Consider the following 21596-nt stretch of genomic DNA (forward strand, 5'->3'; position numbering starts at 1 on the left):
CCGGATTGTCAGTATATCACACTCAGAAGTGCATATAAGTCTGACCTGCCTGCAGAAAAGCTTTGAACATGCTCAAAACTTTGTTGCAGTTCAGTTGCAGGTGATTGCATCATTGCCCGCAACTATCAGCAAGGCTTGCAAAGAAACAATGTGACAGGTCCTTTATAAAATCATAACCCTATGTCAAGGTGCAATATTGTCAATGATATTTTGTGTTTATCTATTTGATGATCGATATCATTAAACAAGGTCTTGATAGAGTACATAGCTGGAAGGAAAGAGTGAATATTTGCCATGATATACATTGTACAATAACAACAAAAGCAAAAGATTTACTTCAAAACTGCATGGAAATTAAAATTTTTAATAGAAAAGAAATGACATACACAACAGTATGTAATAAAATTAACATAGAAGGAGATCATGAATCAATCATGAAAAGGAAAATACGCTCAAAATAGAGAAACCGACGTGATGTCAAAAGTCTGAGTATACAGATTGTATGGCAGCAAATGTGAAGAAGCAAATTGATGTATAATAAGTAAACTCAGCCTTTGTAGAAGTTACACAACTAGTATATACAGTATAACAGCCCAGGTTGAAGCAATTCTTTATACCACTGGGAAGAGATGTTGAACACATTTTCAAAGTCAACCAAAGTCTGTAGTTCCAAGAGATTAAACAAGTTACTGGTAGTTCTACAATGATTCATTGTATGTACATCGAAACAAGATTTGATCCAGTTACAAATGTACTAGTATACATAGATTGTATTTTGTCAGCAAGGATAGAAATTAACATGGTGGTGATTACAGGTATACAGTATCACTAAAGTTATACAAGACCAAAAACTGAACAATTACTCTGTAGGTAACTTTTGATTGGCTAACAATTGTCTGTGATGAGGATGCAGCATATCACCAAAGCTTCGGTATATCTCTATGACAGTATGGACACACAGTATCATAAAACTGTTGCATGGGATGAGTAACGGCCATCACCTCTCCACAAGATAATTTCCTTAACCAACCTATTATGCAACACAATTGACTGATTCTATAATAAATGTTCAAACTTTTACTAAATGGAATTACAATGAATGAACAGAAAAATTGAATTTACAAACCACATGTCTGTAACATACATTCAAACTTCCTGTAATACTAGTATTTCATGTGAGCTTTGTGGAGGTCAATAGAGGGTGACAAGACACATATATTTTATTTTTTTTTATCAAATAGGGATTGAAATGCAATACTTTGGAGATATAAAAAGGTTTCATGTTTTATAGATTCAATGATAACAAATGAAATCCATCAAATCAAGAAAACTTATAATAATCATTTTACATTTATCACGAGAAATCCAAGTAAGTTTTACATTATTGAAGAACAAATATGAATTTTGAAATAATTCATATATTTCATGTGATGGAGTAAAAAGAAGAAATCAAGCTGTTATTGTTCCGTTCAAATCTCAATTATGGAAAATCCATCTATATCATACTTCTTTACATAGAAATGCACACAACGTAAATTTGGAAACAAAGAGAAGCACACCGATGCATGTAAGCATCAAATCTAGAGACACATTGCATTCTGGATGTTGGGGTTGCTGGCTTTCCCTATTTGTGATCGATCAAATCAATCATAACTCTTTATGACACAGGGCCCTGATTTGTTTTGAATCCTGCAGCGGCTGAAATGACAAGGCATTTTTTTTCACATGAGGATTTTTTTAAGTTCTGGAAATCCCATCTTGTATCAATCTTTAAATGCTCAGCTGAAATGAAATGAAGGGTACTATCAATCTCTTGACTTAGTCTGGAGAGATTCACTGTGGTATAGGGTGGTGATATCAATGATCTCGAAATCTGCAATTAGTTGAATTTGGTGTTGGAGAAGTCCATTTCAGGATGTTGCTTCATAAATCTGAAAAAAGAACACAGAAAAAGGGAGAGAGAATAAGAGAGGTATTATTCAAAGATATATATAAAAGCTCGTATCAAATCGGTCAGTGTTCTTAGAAATACATTCTTCGTCTCGATTGACAAACAAAAGGTTAACTTGTAAAATTTGGGAAATTGTGAGAGGAAGAATGAGATAAAAGCAAGATAGAGAAGAGGGGTAAACAGGTGTAAGAGGAAGAACAAAGAGAAAGGAGAGAGAGATTAGTAGGAGACAATAACATGGGGAAAAGTAACAGGTAGCAAAGGAAAATGAAGGCAAGATGGAGAGGGAGAATTAAAACAATAGAAAAGGAGCATACAAAAATGAGAAGGGCAAACTAAAAAGAGGAAATAGAGACAAATGAGGGAGACAAATAACAGGTAGAAAACGAATATGCTGAGAGAGAGAGATTTAAAATAAAAGAAGGCACTTGGAAAAATAGAAAGATGGATGGAATAGCATTTATATACTCTCCAAAAGTAAGTTTAATGTCTTTCACACAGTCGGTGCACAAGTGTCTTATTATTGTGAAACATTACACTGATAATAGAAAAATAGTGGAAAATGTGGAAAAGCTTTTCTGAAACATGCACAGAGCCATTGAATAATGGAGATATGCATCGCTCACAGCAGCGTCTCTGCATTCCCTATTGATTTTATAATATATAGTATTATGAAAGCATAAAATACTTGCAGGACCCTGCATAGAAACACAGCTGTGAGTTTTGGTAAGGTGTTTCTCACTTTCATGAAAGTTCATCTGTGTTGGTTGAAAATAAGAAAAAGTGAAACTTTCTTCTGCTTTTTTCTTTGTGTTGGGAGCAAAACTTGTTCTTGTGTATCTTACTTGTTGAGAATATCTTGTTTCTTTTGATCTTCTGATGTTGGTAATCCCATTGATTTTTGTCTTTGATCATACATCATCTTCTCTACCATACCACGAGTCTCTCCTTCCAAGTCTGACAACTACAAGGGAAACAAAATATATACTGTTACCATGGCAACACAATTTCTGATACATACAAAATAAATGACTTGTACATCTTTACCTCAAGACCAGTGTGTGTGTGATAATTTCATGACAGTTGGTTAAGATCTGAGGAAGTAGTTTGAACGGCAAGATTTGCAACGTAATGACTACCTGACTGCCCACCAGCCCGATGACTGTTTGCTGATTTCTATATACGCTCATTCCTAAAAATTATAACAAAAATATGCAATTAATACTGCATTATAATCAAGGAAGCACCGCAGTGTTCATGGCATGAAATACAAATAAGAAACAAAGATCAACAATTCCGCATATAAATGTAATTCTGTAGCACTTTGTTTGGAGTTTGTGTGCCTGTTTGGTGCCTTGCATTCATCTTCATCGCTTAATCCTAGGAAGAAGTCGGCATTTGAGATGATAATAAATGCACTTTATAGAGCGAGCACACGTATCCACTCTGAAGCGATGTTGGCATGATTATCCTAGCTTTAGCCCTACTAGCCATCCCATGGTGCACAAACATTTCAGGGAATACAGCTTCCTACCAAGTAACCATTTCACCTGGGTCGAGTGCAGCACAATGTGGGTAAATTTCTTGCTGAACAAAAAATGTCATGTCATCCCTCAGATTGAAAGATTAGTGTCAGAACCAGTACACCACAATGCTTCCATATGTGCTTCATACTTTAACGGATATAGTTTGACTGTACCTTTGAGTTTTCTGGATTGACTTTCTTGGTGTTAATCTGAGGATCTGACTTCACTAACCTATCCCACCATTCCATCTTGTTGATCTGGAAATTAAAAAAATATAGACAATGTATATGTAAATAATCATAGTCATGTGATTTTCAGTGTGCAAATATAAATGAAAACATATCAGAGTCAATATGAAATGTGAATGCTGTTAATCTACTAACAATCTCTGATTGAAATGCTTTAGATAGGATACTAACTTTTAAAGTTTATTCTTGTACTCGAGTATATTCTCATAATTCCGCTAATGAAAAAGAAGATGAAGATCGTTTAAAAAGAAATTGCTCAGATTAAAAACTTTTGATAAAATAATTCCCATATATGGATATACAATGCAACATAATTTCAGGTGCACATGCATGTTTATACCATTTTCAAAATAATCAGTTCTTAGAAATTCTAACAAGGAAATTGATCAAGATATTGAAACAAGTTTAAAAGAACTAGTATCCACTAGACCACAATATCTTCTTGATTCCTGCAAATTTTGAAGAAAAAAACAAAAAGACATTCAAACATACCTTTTCAAGGTAAAGAATAACAATCTGTTTGTCTTGAATGACCCAATGGCTCTCTTCTTCCTTTAGTTCATTGCATGTTTCACCATTTAATATGGGGTCATGACCTTTCAACCCGACCTTCAAGCGATGTTTGGTGATGGACACGACAAGGTCCCGGGGCTTAACTGCCATTGGCATTGGAATGTGTACCTGAAATTACAAATAATGACAATGACATTAAAAACTTAGGTAAAATTCATTGACATGTTACCTACTTGTAGTATATGTAGAGTCAGGTATGAAGAAAGTAAATATGTGATATCAAAATTTTAACTTCTGAAAGTTTCCATGGTGAAGTAGAATATTGTAGTACGTTTCACGGAACATCATGAATCTTTCTTGGGCAAATTTTGGTCCTGAAAAGGACCACCCAAACTCGATGTTTCGACAAATATGTTCTTGTCATCTTTAGGAGAATGAGCAAAGTTTGTAAAAATATCAAAATTGATAAAGGTTGGATCTTAAAATCAGGTCCCAATTGCATAAAATTTGTTATTGAAAGTGGGCTCAACAGCCAATCAAACTCAATTACTTCATGGAAGTAACCGCCAATGGCAAATTAAATACAATAATACCAGGTTTTATGCAACATGGGTCTTGGACTAATTTAAGACCCATGTCTAGTTCCAAGTCAAAGTAAATTGAAATTCAGGCCCAAATGAAGTTGAGTTCGATGGTCAATCATTTTTTCATACAGGAAAAAGTCTATGTCCTTGTTAGAAATAAACAAAAAAGGTGCAAATATAAACTCTAACTAATGTTTGAACTCAATCAAAAGACTTACAGGGTTTACCCCCTGATTTTTAATGCATATTTTTTTAGGTATTCATTTGACCATACCACCATGAAGCATTTCATATCAAATTTGGTGTGTAGAGGTTTTTCACCATGCTCTATAAAAATATTGAGATGCAAAAAATGAAAATTGATGTTACACTTTGGTACTCTATTAGATGGAATAATCATGTGCTAGTGTTTTATATACCTCTACTTCTTGCAGTGTTTGTGTCCATCTATAATTAGGCATGTTAGCTCCATTGCCTGAGTTTGGTTTCATCTTTCCCTTATCTTCTTCATCATCCTCTTCATCATCATCCTGAACAAAAATAAATGATTCAAACAGGATTAAGATTACAATCAGAAGGAAATTCGTAGTGCAAGATACCTTTGATCCTGAGACCTGAAACTCATGCAAGATGATCAGTGATACTTGATTGATACAATAGATCCAAGAAAAAAAAAATGACCAGGTCAAAAAAAAAAAAAAAAAAAAAAAAATTAAAAACAAATAGATCCAAGACTTTTAAAGATATGATGAAATTTCAAAAATTTAAACTTGGTTAATATTTCAACATTAACAATGCCACCTTGCTTCCTCCATCACAAAAGCAGCACCTGCAGTCTTGCTCTGCTATGCAGGCGAGACAAAAAACAAATCCGACCATCACTAATTTCAAGTAAAACCCCCCCCAACGATGGAAAGTATTGCTGGTTTTCCAAAGTAGGCTGGCTACAGAAATTATAAAGAAGTTGTAAAGCAAACTCACATCTTCTTTTGTTTCCTTTTTGGATTCTGTATTTCCAGTATCTCCTGTAGCATCAGCTCCTTCACTGGGCTCACCTGCTTTCTCCTAAACAATAATAATAACAAAAAACAATTGACACAATGCCCCACTGTCATTAATTATTTGATAAGTACACTGATACATATTGAAGGCAGAAACTATTTTAACATGTACATGGTAACTTACAAAATCAATTACTATAGCTCACTTGAAAAATACAATTAATAAGCTTTAAAAAAATTGATTGGGGTATTGAAATAACAAAAGGGAAACAGAGTATCTCATTTGGCACAAGAAAAGATTGGCAGTTGTGTGTAAAGTCACACATAACCTATGAACAGCTGTGAAACAGTGCCAAGATACTATAATGAAGTAAATCTACCCCATTTTAAATAGGCAAATCATTGATAATATACATTTCAAGAATGGCAAAATAATAAAGAGAACTACAAAATAGAGACAATGCCTATTTAAACAGAGCAATGACTAACCTTGTCTATTTCAGCTTGTAATCTCTCTGCCTCTTCATCTGTAAGTTCTTGTATCTTGGGTTGGTCCTGATCTTTCTTCTTGGACTCTGCAGCTAGCCTCGCTGCAGCCTCTTTAGCCTTCCTCTCTGCCTTGGCCTTCTCAGCCGCTGCTGCTTCTTCATCCTTCTTCTTCTTAGCATCTAAAGCAATCTTTTGATGAGCCTTGAAGCTTCCTATTACCACCTGATCAGATCAATAGTAAAATAAAAAATACTAATATTAATTGATTACGAGAAAATCAATTCTGGTTCTATCATTTATTTCCATCTAAAAAAAAAAACCCAACACAACGGCAGTGCTATTTCATGAAGCTTGTCAACACTGTCAAGTTGAGGCCAGTGGTTTTTTTTTATAGACAATTCACAGAATTTGTCAGTGTTGACAATTTAATCAGTGTTGAAAGTTTCCTTGAAACACCACTTGGATATATCAATGCAATACAGGATTGTGCAAGTAAGACACAATGAAAATAGTTACACAACAATACATCATCAAGGCTGCAAGTCCTCTGGTTACTTACATCATGCATTCTCAATGACTCAGTGATAAAATAATAAAAATTTCAAATTTCCTTATATTACTCTAGAAGTAGGTAAAAATAATCAGATTTAAAGAAATAAACTAGATACTTACTGTAAATAAATCAATCTCTAATGACGACTCTTAAATGTATTAATCTGTCAAATGTCAAAGCATCATGGAAAAGGGAAATCTCTCTTTGTAGAATTTTGCAAAAAATTGACAATTTATTTATTTTATTTTTTATTTATTTATTATTATTATTATTATTATTATTTTTTTTTTTTGGGGGGGGGAGTGGGTCTACAATTCAGAAAAAACATATCACCTTCTCTGCTTCTCCTTTCTGTGCTCCTGTGAAGAAATCTGTTTTCCTCCTCAGAAATCCAAAGAAATCATTGATGAGCTGTTTCAAATCACAAGAAATAAACAATTCAAATGTAGAATCAATTAATGAAGAGAAATTAAACTTATTTACATATCTGGCCAATCACATTTTTTCTTTCGAACTGATATTGATTATTAGGAGCTCCTTCAATGCTAATCCAAACTTACTGGGAATGGGAAAATGGGAATTAAAATAATTTACTCACTGTAAGAGGCAGCTGCTGACATGACATCACCAATTCAAACTTTTTAAATTAAAAATGACAAATCTATCCTTTCGGTTTCATTACTTTCATAAATCATCATGATCATGTCATATTTTTATATCCTAGAAATTCCTACCCAACATTTTGCTGATTTTTGACTGATTTTATTAAAAACCAACTTCAGCCAGACTGAATATAAATTTCTATTAGTATAAAAAATGAAATAGAAGGATTTTTTTCTAGAAATTTACGTATGTTTGATAAGATGACCCTACACTCCCTACAGTCAGTAGAGGCGCACGGCCAATATTGGAGACTGTGGCGCTAGTGTAGTTTCGCACCTCCCCGTTTAATGGTTTTCAAACATGTAAAATCTCACCCTAAATAATTCACAACCTAAAATACTTGCATCTGAGCCTCCAAAGTCCAGTAGAAGTTGAATATTTGCCGTTTTTACACTTTTTTTTTACAAAGTTTTACACCTATTTCGGAATCACTCGGTCGCTTGAAGCTCAGCGCTGCACATAAGCAGTCGGTACGCGTACAGTACGTACCACCTAGTGAAGTGCAAGAAGAGTGAGTTTTTCTATGGTATCTTCAAAAAGATTTTTTTCCCCTCTTTCAGCTTGCATCAAGTATTACGGTAGTGGTTGTGCAGAGTGGTTGATGTTTGTTGTATGAAGGTGTGTGTGGGGTGTGCGTGTGTGTGCTTGTTTGAATGAAATAAGAAATGTGAAAAATGTGAATACACGTAGATTTAGCGATGAAATAAGAAATAATAATGTAGAGCCTTGTTTTGATGGTACGGCGTGTGAAAAATTGAAAAATGTAATCTACTAGCATGAAATCAACATAGCATACAATCAACATAGCATACAATTGTAAACTGAAGGAAAGTTCTCTGACCTAGAGTTCAAAACAAGGCTCTACATTATTATTTCTTATTTCATCGCTAAATCTATGTGTATTAATTTCTCGCTCTTCTTGCACTTCACTAGATGGTACGTACTGTACGCGTACCGACTGCTTATGTGCAGCGCTGAGCTTGATGAAGCGACCGAGTGATTCCGAAATAGGTGTAAAACTTTGTAAAAAAGTGTCAAAACGGCAAATATTCAACTTCTACTGGACTTTGGAGGCTCAGATGCAAGTATTTTAGGTTGTGAATTATTTAGGGTGAGATTGTACATGTTTGAAAACCATTAAACGGGGAGGTGCGAAACTACACTAGCGCCGAGACTGTCTCCAATGTGGGAGATTATCTCCAATATCAGAGACTTTTGTAAAGAATTTGGGTATCCAATTTCAGAGAGTCTCCAGTTTTGGAGACCAATTTCCTTTGTTTACATTTGCTGCAAAAGGATTACCTTGGCGGCAAATAAAAATGTGATAAGGAGATTCCTCATAAAAAATTACCCCTTTTCACCGTCTACTTTAAAAATTCACCGTCTACTTTTGTTTTGATAAGGATTTTTGTTGTCAATCACACACAAAACAAATGGGCTTCTGACCTCAGTGAGACAAAATTTTGGGTGGGAAAAATCATGCTTTTGTTGGTGTTGTTTCTTTTGTCCTTTTGCAAAGCAAGTCTCCAATGTGGGAGATTGTCTCCCCTATTGGTAAGAGTCTCCCATATTGGCCGTGCGCCTCTACTGACAGTATGATGGGGTGTCCAAACTTCGCGCACTTTTCAAAAATATTCATCAGGCTTAATTTTGTTCACAAAATATTCATAATTTATACAAAACCAATTCAAGAAATAGTTACCACATTGACGGCAAGATCGTAATCTATAAAATCATGGACGAAAATGTAAAGTAGGTCAAGGGGTTTCGCCGGTATCGCGATCTCAAAATTCTATTCCGATCGGTGAATGCGGGCTGTGCTGGAAACCGTTCAGAAAAAATGTGACTTAACTTCGCGCACCAAAGTTTTTGTGGAGATTCAAACAAAAACTCAAGCTCAAAAAGTGAAATATTTTTATATCAGATTGATGGCAAAATGCTATGGAATTGGTTAGTACCACATTCAACTCACATTTTTGATGATTTCTGCTTGCAAAATGGTGATATCGTGATGCTTGTTGATTTCTTCAAAACGGGCGCAAGCGGTGGCAAATTTGCCGATCTTTTGCCAATATTTTCATGAATACTGAACTCATCCTAAAGAAATTTTTATTAAAGGGTAATTTTAGGTCGCTTTTCACGTTGACGATGTCAGATTTTAAGGATATTGGCTAGTTTTTGAGATAATGACCGTCCGCGAAGTATGGACACGCGCGAAGTTTGGACTCACTGCCATAAATGGTTTCAATCGAATAAGAAACACGATAGCGGTTGTGTGGGACCGAGATAAACTAAAAGAAGCGAAGAAACGCAAAAATGAACGCGTGGGACCGGACCAAGATGAACTGATACTTGCGGACTTGCATAGCAAATTAAATGCAGTATAATCACACAAATCAAAACTTATCATGAATGAAATTATGCCAGTTACGTACCTGATGAATTCCTTGTTCTTGTTGCTGGGCCATTGCCATCAGCATACCGTCAAATCTATCGTCATCCTCAGCCATTTTTCCACATGTGGTTCACCAAAATGAATGAATAAATTTCGGTACTGGTAGTCTTCGTTTTCTAGCATATATATGGGTAATATATGCAATATATGCAGGGCGGAGTCAGAAAATTCTAGAAACATGAGCAAACTACTGGGCCTTGATGGTGGTGGTGGTGGTGGTGGAGGGGGAGGAGGGGGCCGGGCTGACATGGGTGGGTGGCTAGGGGCTTTAATGTTTCAAATATGAATTGTCTTGATTTCCAATGACTTTTTGAATGATTTAGACTCTATTTTTTTTTTTAATTGTTAAAATCTATTCATTTATTTATTTATCTATCTATCTATCTGTCTATCTATTTGTTTATTTATCCATCTATTTCTGAAGGAAGGAGAAGGGTTAGATGCCGGGGTTAGATGGGGGTAAGGAAGTAAATAGATCGATCGAGAGCTATATAGAGCGGAAGGAAGAAGGCACATGCACACACCGAAGTATGCCATGGGAAGTATGATCCTCACTCGCGCCCTTTTTTATGGGGGGCCGGGGGGGGGGGGGTAGTTCATACCCCATGTTTCAAGGAAAATGTGTGAGTTGCTGAATGACGGCCTCTATTCATTTCTATTCTTCTGATAGGTCCATGATTATACTAATGATGGTGATGATCATTGAATGATGATGACGACAATATGATGATGATGATGGTGATGATGGTGATCATGATGATCATGATGATGACGACGACGACGACCGCGATGATGATCATATGGTGAGGATGATTATTCTATTCTATTCAATTACAATTTTTTTTAGTCTACGATATATCCTTTCCTCCAGTAACATAATATTGCAAACATTGACATTAAAGCTAAATGAACGTAGTTGCAGTAGTAAAACACTAATTTCGTGAGAAAGTCTGTAAAACCAAAGTTAAGTATGACTATATCATCGTGGATCTAGATCTGGTACAGTTACATAAACTGAACTTTGTGAAATCATGAAATCTAAGCTGAAATACGATCACACTGAAGATCGCCAACACAGATAGGCACATGTGGGACAGTGTATTATTATTGCTGGAATAAAGACCCGACGGAAGTGACCGAATCCGCGCTTATTTTGCTTATTTCTCAGCAATTACACAATTTCTCCCAGAATCCTTTGGCACATATTTTTTATTCATATACAAACAGACACTTGGGTGGTCATTATATTAGATTCTGTAAAAAGTCATTTTGAGATCGTTATTACCAGAACTGGAATTTACCTTTAAATTAAACATTATAGAAAATTGAACTTGTAGACAAGACAAATAAGAGGGGATAATTATACATGAATAAAGAAGAAGGGAGGATGATTCCGATGAACGGTATATCCATAAGAAAGAAAAAAAAACATTCATCCAAACATTTCGGCCTTGTTATAACTAGATATTAATTTACATTATTTATGTCAACTACATTGTTCAAATGTGTTGTTCTCTAAACTATCAATATATAGGCCCTATAGCCTATCGTATATTCGATCATATTCTTTGACTGAGTTGGGAACTCACTGAATCATTAACCGAAGCTATATTCGTTTTGAACAACGTTCGATTTTTTTTAATCGCGCGATCCGGCGCGCGATGCAACAGGTGAAGCTCAAACTTTGGTCTCACAGGATAATTCAACACAAAAAGCTTCAATTTTCACACATATTTACAGAAAATACAGAGGCATTTTTTTTTTGGGGGGGGGGTGGAATTGTGTTTTGTTTACAAAAAAAAATATCGAGAGTAAAAATAATGAAATACTGTAAGCATTGGGCCTTAATGTCTACATTTATTGATGAAAAACATATATTTGCAGAAGATAGACCAATGAAGACGTATGACTATGAATATGAAGACAATTTTTTTTTTGGGGGGGGGGTGGTAATGAAGATATTCAAGGAGGGTGAAAGTATGAATCCTCATCTCTTCTCCCAAAAAAAGTAATTGAAAAGAAACACAAATGCTGAGAATAAAAAAAAATACTGTGTCAGTGTATAGACCTAGTATATACAACATTAGTTTATAAACATAACTTGACTATAAAATGTCTATCAGGTCCATTCAAACGAGAATACATTTTATCCTGAATAATTTTCTAGGGGCAACACGCCCAAAACCTCAAGCAATATGCGAGTGAGGGTGAACTTTGATAATTAAGTTCATGATTTACCTAGCACAGGTGCGGCCATGCAAACACACTTATCACGGTGAAGGTATATAGTTTACTACATCAAATGCTCGGTATTCGCTTCATTAGTACATGATCGTATAAAACTGACAGATTGTTACAACTTGTAAATAACATGTCAGCAACAATAACCATTGCCATTATATTAACATGTTCTTTGATTGGAGCTATGTTTCTCTCTGCGCTGACGGGATACCTTAATCGTCAAAAGCGACGTAATAGTTAATTTTGATCTCTTTCCGTCGAAACTGGTCTTCCTCATCTGACAATTCGTCTGTGGAACGGAAGAGTGAATTGTGACATCAGTCCTGAAACTGCAGCGATTACACAAGAACACACAAGCATTTATATTTCATCACTTTGGATTGAGCGAGTCTCAAGGCGAATATAAAAATGAAACTATCACTCTTTGGATTGATATTATTCTGTATCACTACAACCGTTTTATGTCAAGGTGATATTGAGGACATCCCAGGCGAAGCTAAGGTAATTGAACTTGAAGTAATATTGTATATTGAGTTTGTTTATCATAAACAATTATCCTCAAATCTACTTATATACAGACATATATTGTACCGACACAATAACTATTATATGTGAATTGTAAGTGGCGAAACCGGGGGGGGGGGGGGGGCACATCCGGCCCGCCCCCCCTTGAGAGTCACAGCAAATATTTTTCAGGGGAATACTGGGTCGTTCATACACAAGTGATGACCTTTTTTGCTTGTCAAATTTCACGTGGGACAAAATGACCTTAATTTTTTTGTATTTTTTTTAATTTTTTTAATTGTTATTATTATTATTATCATTTTTTTTTTTTTTTTTTGGGGGGGGGGAAGGCTTGTCAAATTTTCGTAGAGAAAAATGTTCCCTCCCCCTTTTTGGAAAATCCTGGATCCGCCCCTGGTGAATTGTGTTTGTTTATTTGAAGGTAAAGACGAAATTATATCTATAATAACTACATTTATATTATGTTATTAATACTTCCATGGCAATTTATGCAAATTGAATTTAATTACACTAAATATGCAACATACTTAGGTTAGGCATATATGTTTTTGTTATTTTACATCATTAACCCCCATATTTGATTCATGGAAAAAAAAAATTCGTCGCATGTAAAATGTAAAGCTGCTGTAATTTGCACAGAATACATTATATTTGTCATTGCTCTCATATTAGCCCGTGTTAACACCCTGCCAGGCAAACAACACAAAATATGAAATAGACAGATGAGAAAAGGAGAAAGAGAGGGAGAGAGGGGAGAGAGAGAGAGAGGGGGGGGGGGGGGGGGGAGAGTGGGAGAAGGTGAACTATTCAAATTCTATTTTGTTTACCAATCATGTCGGTATATGCAATTAGCCCAAATCAATATTTAAGAACAGCTGTCTTCAACACTTTTGCGTTCTTTCCCACAAATCATACAATACTGATGTACTTCTGATTGAAGCCCATCAGGAATAGACTGATTCGAATCTTATTGCGATATATTCATTGAAAAAATACGAACAATATACTTGTACTTATTTCTGAAATTACCATATGACCCCCCTTTTATGTTGCTCTTTTGCCCTTTTATTTTCCTGTAGTTCTTTTTTTTTTGGGGGGGGGGGGAGTTAAATGAATATGATTTTTGTTCAAATATTAATGATTCGGTCTTTAAGCCCGTTAATGACTCACTCTTACACAATCACAGAGAAATGTGTAAACAGATGTGACTTAATTAGAGGTAAATGGCAATATTGAAAACTTCAATTTTCGCTGGTCTTATTTCCATCACAACTTAGATCGTTTGTTTGTTTTCATGTATTTGTTTCCATACAACCTCCTCCAAATAAACATGTTGAAAAAAAATGTATGGCGGAAGGTCTATTTAAGTGGTACTAACATTTTTATGCCTGTATTCAATTGAGGGTCCTTTTGAATTAATGACATATCTTCAACAATGGAGAAAGGATTGCCTGTAAAAGACCAAACTCGAATCATATAGGCAGTCTTATTCAAACAAATATCTATTGAAGTTGATATATGATGTATGACGAAAATAATACTCGAGCATAAATTCACCTTTTCCATGTGATATTTACCTTCAAGGAACTAAATAATAGTTGCCTTTCAGAGTGATCACAAAACACATCAGAGGAAAACAAACAACAAGGCCTATACATGACTACACCACCTAAAATATTATAAAGAAGTAAGATAAGATAAGATAAAGAAAAAAAAATCAAGTGGATTAATATCTAATATTGTATGTATTTATTAACGTTTTTATTTTGTTTGACTTTTAGGATGATGCAGACATTCCTGTTTCCTGGCTTGACATCTTGAGCAAGCTTTCCCAGATCCTGAACGACAAGAACAACAAACCTGACATCACCACACCGACCAACCAATCATATCCCAATCAGCCAATTGACTACCATACCGTCAATGATGACGATAATGTTGAGGGCACTGACGTGGCTACCACTGTTATCTATGAGTACGTGAATGGAACCAAGTTCTGGGAGGACGAGGACGATGGCATACCACATCCCGACACAGTTTCTCCTGTCATTAGCGTCCTTGATGAAGTCGAAAAGGATGATAACTCGTCTGCCGATTCAACAAATTCGCTGTCGATCAACAACGAAGAAGCCGAGATATTACAACCTCCGTCAAATCAAACGTCATTCACAGACTCAAATCTAACTCTCCAGGAAGCCCTCGCCATTCTACGAGATAGAAACCAACAAAATAACTTCCATGATCAACAAGACGGGGATGAAGAAAGGCAAGAACCACCTCAGAACAGCACCGACCACGCCGACAATGTCCTCGACCATCTCTCCGAAGAGACATCACTATCTCGTCTGTATTATCATCAAGATTACACGACAGAGACCAATCAAAGTATTTCAGATGACAGGAACAGAACAGTCGATATAGAAGATGTTGCATCGGCGACTCCAACTCCACTAAAGTACAATTACACTATGGTTTCAACGAACGCTTCATCATCCAGACCTGAAGTTTTCGGAGAAAATGCATCTCGAACAGACATGACAGAGAGACCTTCGATGGAGACGACATCACGACTTCTTGAAGTCAACACAACTTCCTTGGAATCAGGCCAGGGTGAAACCCAGCAGTCGGATAATCTAACTCTCCAGAATATGAACAGCACGGCGGTAGGAATCTCCTCGTCATCATCATCATCATCAGCTGGAAATCTAAACCAATATACCTACGAGACGGAAGATGAAGGAGTCTCGCAATCGTCAACCGGTAACGGTGTCGAGCCATCGTTCGAGGCATCCGTCGAACCAACCCCTACGGAACTCCCTCCGCAGTTCTGGGTCGTCAACGATAAGGGTGATGACAATGATTCGATGTCGAAAGAAAACGACTTTTATAGCAAACTTCTCCCAGCAACTGATGATGGTTCAACGGAAAACCTTAAAGACAACACGGTAGGCTGCATCGTTAATAGGTTGTCTTTTTTTTCATATGACGGTGGGTTGCAAAATGCTGTCCTGTCATGTTTACAGGGGGCATCCGAACCTAAATAGATCACAAGCCCTATCGTAAAAAAATGTTAAGTAATATACCACAGTCATGTTAATCTCAATACTCTTCTTCTTTCTGTTTCCTTCCACTTTTAGGCATTTCTTCTTGTTACCTTTTTTATTACTTGAAAAATTATTAGGGAGGTCGCCAAATCCATGTGGCGCCATCCCTAATAACCACAGCAGAGTATCTAGAATTATAAGTCATCGATATATGTTTTTTTTTCTTTTTTTCTTCTATACTATCGATTTGCCACTGAAACAAATTAATAATGATAACCGAAAATAAATTATTGTTGGAATAAAACGAAATACCCCGTAAATTGTGAATAAGAACGAAATCAATCATCCTGTCTTCTTGGTTGTTTAAAGTACATTTCCATTTGTTCTTAATTTGTTTCTGATATTTGTTAGAGTCTGCGCATATCTTTTTTTATAGGGGCTACATCAGTAATATTTTCATCGATATTACTTTTACTCTCATGGCGCTGAGTGAAGTCATCCTTGAAATCATTTTTAAGAGCAAACACAGAATGATCAGAATGCATACCAAACAAAGCAAAATGGAAGCTCAAATGAAGAAACTGCGCATGTAATTCCAGACTCTGGTTGCTTGTAGTGACAAACAACCTTTTATTTTATCTAGTGTTATATACTTATAGTCATACCAACGTCCCATCTCCAATCGGACAGATGATAATTATGATATTCGAAACAATGTTGCTCTGATCAGTCTGGAGTCGAATTCTTTGGTGCGAATGTATAGCTTTACTTTAATAGTAATTCATTTCCAATTCGGCCTATATCTATCTATTTTTTCATATTATATTCCAGACACAGAAATGCGACTGGATGGGCAAGAGAAATCACAATGCTTTCATCAACCTTGTCGACAAGATCTGTCACATTCTCAGACCTCTCCCGATCTTCTTCAACATCCTCATGCTCATGATACTCGGTATCATGACCGTGGTCGTCTGCTGGCTCATATGTCTATGCACGGTTCGATGCCGTCGACGTCGACGCAGGAAGGGAGCTGAAGAGAATGACAGCCTGATTGAGGAAGGAACACGGAAAGAGAAGAAATCGTTGCTATATCAGTTTAGCTAATCAAAACCTTGATATAATATGGTTGCCAACAATTCATCACTGTAGATCAAAATTATAGTGACGGTTGAATTAACATTTTTTTTAGACGGTGGGGGCAAGAAGAGGCAAAATTTGTTCCATAACTTATAATAAACGAGGCAGTGAAGCAATTGAACCGAGCATGGTGTTTTTTGCATTAAGTAATAAAACTTAAAGATTTAGGCCCTTCTGACAAAGAGTTGCAGTTAACTTAGATTGATTTCAAACTGTGAGATCAAGCTAAATTTGAATTTGCTAAGGACTATCACAAGTCTTTGTAAGACGGGCTAAGTTGCAAACTTTGCACGTATTGTCGTGAGATGCCAAATAAAGGATTTGGACATTTCTGGAGATGGTGACAGCCATTCATGCTCTCCATCCAACTTTATCCATATTTTATATCTAAATGATAGGTGAACTGGGTGGAGGGTAAAACGATTATCAAATCGATAGTGTAGATTTATAGCTACATTTCTTTTAAACATTTTTTTCAGAATTCATTTTCTTCTGCATGTGTAAAAGCATATAACTTTCTTAAGAAGGTAAAATGTCATTACAATTCATTTTTCTGCTAAAAAATACAACCGTTGAGTGGCGGGTGACCCTTGATAAAATAAACAAATAAAACGTACCGTTGATATATTATTTTAAAATATATTTAATTCACTTAAGTAATTGACATTCTGTATAAAAAGTATGGGGTTCATGAAGTTGATATTTGGTTTAAGTTTAAGGTGGTGATTTTATAATTATTTCATATCAATATAACATCCCTAAAATGTACCAATATTTTCTGGCTATACCAGGCGAAAGAGGGATGGAGGAAAAAAAAAGGTTTTGTACTCAAGAAATGATAGAAGTCGGTATCCTGATGATAATGTGGGACGGGATTATCACTTTGAACAATTCTCATCATCTGTCCAAAATACTTTATAGAAAAATGTCTGAGAATTCTATAAAAACCTTGTTCTGATATATGAAATATAATATTTGAAACCGGTCATAATAAACTTCAATTTCATCTATCACAGATGATGGTGCCAAAACAAGTCACATTCTAAACCTATGATATTCTCATGAGAAAATATCGCAAAAAGTTAAGCATTCAGGACAAGATTTTCAAAATGGCAAACGGTTTAGAAAATGTATTTTCAAGTTGAATACTGTATAGTTATATAAATATCATGATCATAATTCTTTATTAAAAATAGTGTAAAATATTAACATTAGTTCTTTTTGTTTTTGTGTTTCTTCTCGTTAGCATTCGTCAGTACAATAAAGGCCGGGAACTTTTTGATTTTTTTTTCAAACGATGTTATGCATATTCCATATAGTCCAATATTTTCTTATACTCATCGAGTTGTTAATAAAAGGAGTTTAAAAAAATTAAGTCGATTTATAATAGATCCAGATTAGCTGTAAAAAAGTGAAAAGGTGTCGAAACATGGAATTAAAAATCAATCCTTGAAATTGATTTTGATAATCTAAAATGATATAAATTCAAATCTTTAGAATGTTAAACTGAGATTGGTCACTAAATAACAGCCTTAATTGTTGATAACATGGACCTACTCCATGATGATATTTACACTAAACTTGATCACGAATATCACCAGTATAGAAGTAGTAGTTGATGTTGTTGTTTCATGACTATGATGGCGCTCTGTCATCATTTCAGATCATTCAGGGTGTCACGCGCGTAAAACATTCCCCATAGACCTGTGTGTTAAAATAGCACTTTTAAAAAATTCATAAAAAATAAACGTGAAATTAGAGGGTCGAATGTTTACTACCATTGGATATGATATACATCTGACAAGAAAATGGTATTGTAGCCAGCTCATTTTAAAAATAAATCGCCATTAATGAAGATAACTATGACGGGATCAAATTCATTAAAGGGATTGATCAAAATCGGATAACAAATAACGAAGTTACTAGTATTGCATTTTAAAGATTTGCATTATTTCGGTGAAATAGTTCTAGGCATGTCTTCATGAATATTCATTAGGTGGACTGATGATGTCATATCCCCACTTGTTTTTTTTGTATTTAATTATATGAAATTAGGTTTATTCAAAAATTTTCTTCCAAGAACTAAAACAATTGGATTGACAACTGATTAAGTGCATTAGTTATTTATTGCCGCAACTTATTTCATCATAATGGAAACACATTATTAACACATGAAAAATGAAACAATTATGATTTCATGTAATAACATAAAGGGGAAGTGGGGATGTGACATCATCAGCCCACCTAATGAATATTCATGACGATGTGTGTATTACTGCTTTCTCAAAATATCGATAAAATTTAAGATTCAATAACTTCGTTATTTGTTATCCGATTTTGATAAAATTTTCAGCATTTTGCTTTGAGAATTTTAATCTATTTATTTAGATATAAACATTTTCAGCCCGGACCATCCCTTTGACTGAAACGGTAAAATAGCCCAAATTCTTCCGCCAGTCAAAAAATAGTTCCAAAGTCATTTATATATCTTCCCAATTTGGGCAAAGAAAGTTCAGTTGTTACCACGTCTAGAATCAGTGTTAGATTTTCAATCATATTCATACACTTTTGTCAATAAGCAATATCAAATTGAAAATAATCGATAAGGTTGAGTCGAACGAATATCTATTGCCTTCCTGTTGTAATTAGGCTCATGGCACCTCAGATTAGTTTTGCTCGTTCGATGCGAAGCAAAGGATGGAAAAATGTCGTTAATTACAAGAAAGAATCGAACGATTTAAAATTTAAATATTTTAAAAGTGAAAGTGCAAATCACCTTCGAAGAAAGAAGCCCAGATAAGATCGAACAACAATTAGTTGCGGTCATTAGCAATAAATCATATTACGTCATGATAACAAATTGGCAAACTATCATCATTTAGAAATCAATTTCAATAATAAATGAATTGAAACTAATGCACGAGATAGACATTAATATCCATAGAAAGGCAATTTAAACAAAGCGTTTATATCTAGTCACGAATGTAATTGGGGCTACTGAACAGATATGTGAGGTTATGGTTATTTTCACGATTATCTCCCCTGATTTGGATCACAGGAATACAATTCCTCTTTATCAAAATTGATTTTGCTAGTTCTCTGTGAATGGTCCTTGTCGTAGATGACGCTATTCCATCACTGATCATTTCGATACTGTAATCATGGACCTATACTATGAAGACATGGACATTCATCGCTTATACAATGAATTTACTAATGGGTGACTGTTATTGTGATCTAAATAACATTCTCTTCAATACTTGTCTACTTTAGTCCCATGATCGTTAACGTTAGAAGGGCCTGAAGCAGTTCATGATTGGAACTTTATTGTATGCGCAGTTGTCACTAACAAATCACCTAAATCATGGAAAATCGATGTGCAGTTCTTGTTAACCTTTGGTAAACTTAGTTCCGTGTGTTTTATTTGGGAAAATATCTGCATATTTTAATAGAGAGGCAAATTTGTCATTGACTGTTAACCATTTAAAATTTCATTTTCCCAAGTTTCTCCATAATATTCTAGATATACGATACGTGTATAGATCGTGTATATCTCAGTGTTATTGAGGTCTTTACGTGCGTCCGGATCGAATACTGTAATATCATATTTTATATCACAGAAATCGTCTGCTTCTCAAGTTTGCTGCTCCAAATATAAAGCATGTTGATTGAAAGGCACATGCTGAAACAGGGTATCAGCTAACAAAACTAAGACCGCGGGGAAACTGATCCGTCTCAGTGATCAGATACGTCTTGGTATTGTCACAACACCTGTATGTTCTTATTAACATGATTAAGATGCACATAACCAGGTGACGTTGACTATCATTGGATCAAAGAAATGCTGAGAAATGCTCGCGTTAATCGTCCATCCCTTCATAATGTCGCTCTAATAGTTCATATTTTCACGAAATGCAAAGCGCTTCAATCGATATGCGGTCGAATTCTTTGGGGGTAAATGCCTGATTATTCAAACTTCCCCAGTAACTTGCAGCAAAGCATTTATACATAAATACAATGTACCATATGTTTTTCATTTATCACTTTGTGAATTGAGATTATTTATAGTTCTCTTTCTGATTGTATATTGATAATTGAGATTCCGAGAATTGAATACCAAAATATGATTTATGAATTGAGATATTGCATCATACCCATCAAATGATACAATGAAGCAGGTATGATCGTCTTGAGTCCATGCTAAAATACATAGTGAACAATTCCATGAGTATGATGCGATATCTCATAAATCATAGTTTAGTATATTCACACTCGAAACCCCCGGTTATCATCTCAACTCGTAAATTGATAAATGAAAAACACATGGTACATGATTGTGTATAACGTGGGATTTACTGAGTGCTGTTATTAATAAGATGCCCAGTATTGTCTGTGACGTTTAAGGGTACTTAACATAAAACACACAATACTAAATTGATAAATGAAAGACATATGGTATACATAATATCAACCTTTAAAAGATTTATTGCTGTTTTTGTAGCAACTATACATATTTACAGACTCATGACCGGTCGCATGAGAAGATTACAGGGGTGACTACACGGTAAAGATATCAGAAGACGATTATCTGGTATATCTTTTTTTGTAAAATTATACATTCGAAAGTGGAAGTAGTTGCTTTTGAAGGATTCCATTCTTGGTA

At 35.1% G+C, this 21596-nt stretch overlaps 2 protein-coding genes across 5 annotated transcripts; one reads left to right on the top strand and one right to left on the bottom strand.

The window, feature by feature from the left end:
• Window positions 1-344: 344 nt before the first annotated feature.
• On the bottom strand, window positions 345-10529 carry LOC129259141 (nuclear migration protein nudC-like). 2 transcript variants are annotated; one of them, XM_054897427.2, is made up of 9 exons: window positions 9964-10529; window positions 7199-7276; window positions 6313-6534; window positions 5804-5887; window positions 5242-5352; window positions 4218-4406; window positions 3651-3734; window positions 2797-2915; window positions 345-1931 (listed from the first exon to the last, which is right to left on the bottom strand). In XM_054897427.2, exons 1-9 carry the CDS (start codon window positions 10036-10038, stop codon window positions 1880-1882), a joined length of 1014 nt encoding a protein of 337 aa, XP_054753402.2. In that variant the 5' UTR covers window positions 10039-10529; the 3' UTR covers window positions 345-1879. The 2 variants fall into 2 exon arrangements, 1 of the variants encoding a protein (XP_054753402.2); XR_010293312.1 differs by having other exon boundaries at window positions 1732-1998; window positions 2347-2915; window positions 9964-10185.
• LOC135153861 (uncharacterized) lies at window positions 10472-18142 on the top strand. 3 transcript variants are annotated; one of them, XM_064098191.1, is made up of 4 exons: window positions 10472-10511; window positions 10654-10786; window positions 14531-15694; window positions 16625-18142. In XM_064098191.1, the coding sequence occupies exons 2-4, from the start codon at window positions 10784-10786 to the stop codon at window positions 16898-16900; spliced, it is 1443 nt and encodes a 480-aa protein (XP_063954261.1). In that variant the 5' UTR covers window positions 10472-10511; window positions 10654-10783; the 3' UTR covers window positions 16901-18142. The 3 variants fall into 3 exon arrangements, with proteins under 3 accessions (XP_063954261.1, XP_063954260.1, XP_063954259.1); XM_064098190.1 differs by having other exon boundaries at window positions 10496-10786; XM_064098189.1 differs by lacking the exons at window positions 10472-10511; window positions 10654-10786 and adding an exon at window positions 12269-12725.
• The last annotated feature ends 3454 nt before the right edge of the window (window positions 18143-21596 follow it).

Source organism: Lytechinus pictus, chromosome 4 (assembly GCF_037042905.1).
Source record: "Lytechinus pictus isolate F3 Inbred chromosome 4, Lp3.0, whole genome shotgun sequence".
NCBI classification, from domain to species: domain Eukaryota; kingdom Metazoa; phylum Echinodermata; class Echinoidea; order Temnopleuroida; family Toxopneustidae; genus Lytechinus; species Lytechinus pictus.

What these genes read in the sequence shown, in the direction of transcription:
- LOC129259141 (XM_054897427.2), bottom strand. Translation starts at nt 10,038, where the DNA reads ATGGCTGAGGATGACGATAGATTTGACGGTATGCTGATGGCAATGGCC. An exon ending in AAGAACAAGGAATTCATCAG is followed by an intron (nt 7,277 to 9,963) that starts GTACGTAACTGG and finishes GATTTGAAACAG; the next exon opens with CTCATCAATGATTTCTTTGG. An exon ending in AAAAGGAAACAAAAGAAGAT is followed by an intron (nt 5,353 to 5,803) that starts GTGAGTTTGCTT and finishes ATTTTTGTTCAG; the next exon opens with GATGATGATGAAGAGGATGA.
- LOC135153861 (XM_064098189.1), top strand. Translation starts at nt 12,633, where the DNA reads ATGAAACTATCACTCTTTGGATTGATATTATTCTGTATCACTACAACC. An exon ending in ACATCCCAGGCGAAGCTAAG is followed by an intron (nt 12,726 to 14,530) that starts GTAATTGAACTT and finishes TTTGACTTTTAG; the next exon opens with GATGATGCAGACATTCCTGT. An exon ending in AAAACCTTAAAGACAACACG is followed by an intron (nt 15,695 to 16,624) that starts GTAGGCTGCATC and finishes ATTATATTCCAG; the next exon opens with ACACAGAAATGCGACTGGAT.